The sequence below is a fragment of the Meleagris gallopavo genome, chromosome 8 (assembly GCF_000146605.3).
Source record: "Meleagris gallopavo isolate NT-WF06-2002-E0010 breed Aviagen turkey brand Nicholas breeding stock chromosome 8, Turkey_5.1, whole genome shotgun sequence".
NCBI lineage: Eukaryota > Metazoa > Chordata > Aves > Galliformes > Phasianidae > Meleagris > Meleagris gallopavo.
Genome location: NC_015018.2, coordinates 1313418 through 1316565, shown reverse-complemented (window position 1 = coordinate 1316565; position 3148 = coordinate 1313418). Strand labels below are relative to the sequence as shown.

General features: G+C 37.7%; 1 protein-coding gene across 1 annotated transcript in view; it reads right to left on the bottom strand.

Moving 5' to 3' along the window:
* LOC100549626 (rap1 GTPase-GDP dissociation stimulator 1-like) overlaps window positions 1–2498 on the bottom strand; it is a 17216-nt gene extending 14718 nt beyond the window's left edge. Inside the window, exons 1-3 of the mRNA XM_031554334.1 lie at window positions 2326–2498; window positions 2043–2168; window positions 120–248 (exon numbers count right to left, since the gene is read on the bottom strand). Coding sequence (XP_031410194.1) covers window positions 120–248; window positions 2043–2163 — 250 coding nt within the window. The 5' untranslated portion in view covers window positions 2164–2168; window positions 2326–2498. The remainder of the gene's footprint in view (window positions 1–119; window positions 249–2042; window positions 2169–2325) is intronic.
* Window positions 2499–3148: the final 650 nt, after the last annotated feature.

Here is a 3148-nt window from a genome sequence, read left to right as displayed (position 1 = left end):
AAAAAAAAAAAAAATAGCCCAGCAAAACAAAAACTCTTCCAGATCTGTGGGCATTCTGCACATAAAGGGAGAGGTGTGAAGGTGGCATTTTCCTGCAAGCCATGAAGGCATTTACTTACCAAGGTCTGCAAGGTTGCATAAGGCCAATAGGTCAACGTGGACAAGTGGTTCACTCTCTGCATGATCAGTCAATATTCGGACCAATGATGGGATGACTCCTACCTTCACCAGCTCTTCCTGAAGATCACCTGGTAATAGCAAGTACAGAAGTTAAAGGTGGTTAAATAGAAGCCAATTAATTAAGTAAAGAGGATCCAGCTGAGTTGCTTTGTAGCAAGATAATCCAGTTCCTTCATGCACTGCTAGATTTCACGCAGCTTTCATATCATGAGTTCAGGCTAATATGTGTACATAGAAAATGCTGATTCAGGATAGTTCTGCTAGTCCTCCTGGTTTTACTTGGGCCTGAGTAGTTAAAAAAATAGGTAAAGACAGTTGAATGAGTATACTGATCTGTATGACAGCTTTTAGTATGAGTTCTCATGGACTTGATAGCAATGTGTCTCTTGTAACTATCCTAAAATGGAATGAGGAACATACACTGGTTTATTTCTTTCAGGGACAAGGAACCTATGCTGTATTATCCATTGGTTTCCTTCATCCTAAGGGGCAGGGACATAGATGCTCTTTGTTAGTAGCAGTTATTGTTGGGGAAGAAAAATGTTACATTAAATTATTCTAGGAGAATAATCCTCTTCAGCATTTTTATTTATTTATTTATTCAGTTTTAATTGCTCTGAATCTTGAGATTCAGGAAATGCTTGAATTCTATCCATCTTCAGCATTTTTATAGACTGAGAAACGTCCTCAGACCAATGCATATCATTGTAGCTCAAGGCAAATCAGTGAAGTACAGTGGATTGAAATTAATTTGTTCCTAGTTCTTATATAATAACAACAGTTGTTTCTGCTTGCAAAACTATTGAGAAAACATTTAACTGGTTTTGTAGTTTTAGTTATGAATGAAAAACTAGTTTTATAGTACTTTTGAGAACGGCATGAACTGAAATACAGAGCTGGTCAGTGATTGTTGCTTAACAGTGCAATAACATTGCTTTCATGAAAGTGTCTTGCTAAGACCTAGACTGCACTTCAGTTGGCAGTGTGTACAACCAGCACCAGGAAAAGCAGCTGAGTGCTATTGTAGAATTTATAATTAGGGAAACACTGGACTAATTTTCAGGAGGGTAGTAGAGTCTGTACCAGATACGTATATGCATATTTATGTGCTTGTATTTCATAGCAATAGGACAGGAGGCATAGCCATGGTTTTCTAGATAAAGTGATGTGGTTCCCCACTAGAAAGATAAGGGAAATTAGATGGAGAGAAACTGATAATACACACTGGCTGAGAACCTCCATATTAGCTCTACTAAGCATTTTGATCAGTGTAGGAATCAAAGATGAAAGAAAAAAATCTAGAGAAATCTACTGGGGTAAGTAAGTGAAAAGAGTATCAACTTGTAGATCAGCAGGCTAACTGGTATTCTGATTGTATGGAAACCTTTACATCACAGAGGTTTTCTGCATTCAAAGAATGTTCTTTAATGAAGAAGTAGATATGTCATTGTTAGTGCTTTTTAGTGCGTTTTCTTTTATCTTCTGACACACTTAAAGAAATGCTTTGCCTTGTTAACACTCAGTGTGTTGAGTGAAGTCAGTGACCTTCAGGATTTGGCTTCAAGGCAGTTCTATGGAACTAATTAAGGTAGATATGAAGCTCTGCTACTCTTTGATTGAAGATCAGGAGCATTCAGTCTCTGGTCTGACAAATATGTATCACCATGCAGTCAAAATACATGGGGAAACTTAGAGATTGAGTTGTTTGGGGTGCATTCAGCCTGGCAATGTGTGAGCTGTGTGAACTGTTTAACAGGAGGTTCAAGAATGTTGCATGCTCAGGTCTCAAAAAATTGTAGCTTGTCATTCAAAATAATGTCTTGCAGATAGGAAAAATAAGGTTCTCTGAAATAGATACTTACGATTATCGTAACAGATACGACCAATAGCCCTCCCAGCATGAAGCAACATTTCTTGGTCTGTGCTTTCCAGGAAAGGTATCAAGGTCAGAACCAAATCTGCTTCAATACACGGTTTCTTCATTTCATCTGCATTGTTAAAGGAGAGAGACTGTAGTTTTTGCCAATAGAACAATTGCAATTGCAAGACCAATAACTGCTGAGCATTAAACAAAGCAGTGGAAAAACACAGCTAACATGCTATAACGTGCTTTGTAATAACGTTGTGTGCTAAAATGCAACCTACCATTCTTAGCTATCTCTGAAAGCACCTGGGCTGCTTTTACTGCACATCGTGGATTGCTTTTCAGGATTTTTGCCAAAGATAGGAAGATCCCACTCTCTTTGATTAGGCAGAAGGTTCTCTGCTCTGTAACGATAAGAGTGTTTACAACATTTGCTATAGATTTGGAACTACTTAGGCTTTGTTTGGTTTCCTAGAGTTGTGAGAGGATATCTTTGGATCCAAGGTTTTAGTTTAACAAGGTACTTAGTTTGTCCCAGTCTAAATATATGGGAAAACTCATCTGCTTAAATTGCAGCAAGTGTCTATCCAGCTGATTATTCTACTTCGTGCTGAATTGAAGCACAGGTGGCAAAGCAAAGAGGAAAACATTTTCATCTTCTCTGACTATAAAAAGATGCTTACGTAAGACATGGGAAGTCATGGATTAAGATTCTATTCCTGATGCATGGCCTAGCCATTAATTTTGTAGGTATACACTATCTTTTATTAGACCAGCAATTAGAACAGTCAATTCCCTTAGACTTTTTGCATCAAAATCATGGCTAATTGTCCTTAAAGTAGTAAATCACCATTCACCAGGGTATTCAGATAAATGCAGGTTTGTCATCTCTGGAAAGTGTGCAGAGTCCTTAAGATTTTTTCCTAAGGAAAGTAAGAACTATTTAATTCTTGTCTGACTGGTGGAGATCTTAGACCAGACCCTAGACAACAAGAATGAAATGAATACTGTTGTCAGTATGTGTGTGACGGACAACTTGCTGTCTGATGAATGGAATGGCTGATCAACTTACTTGATATAAGAATTAAAATCTTTCTGATACCG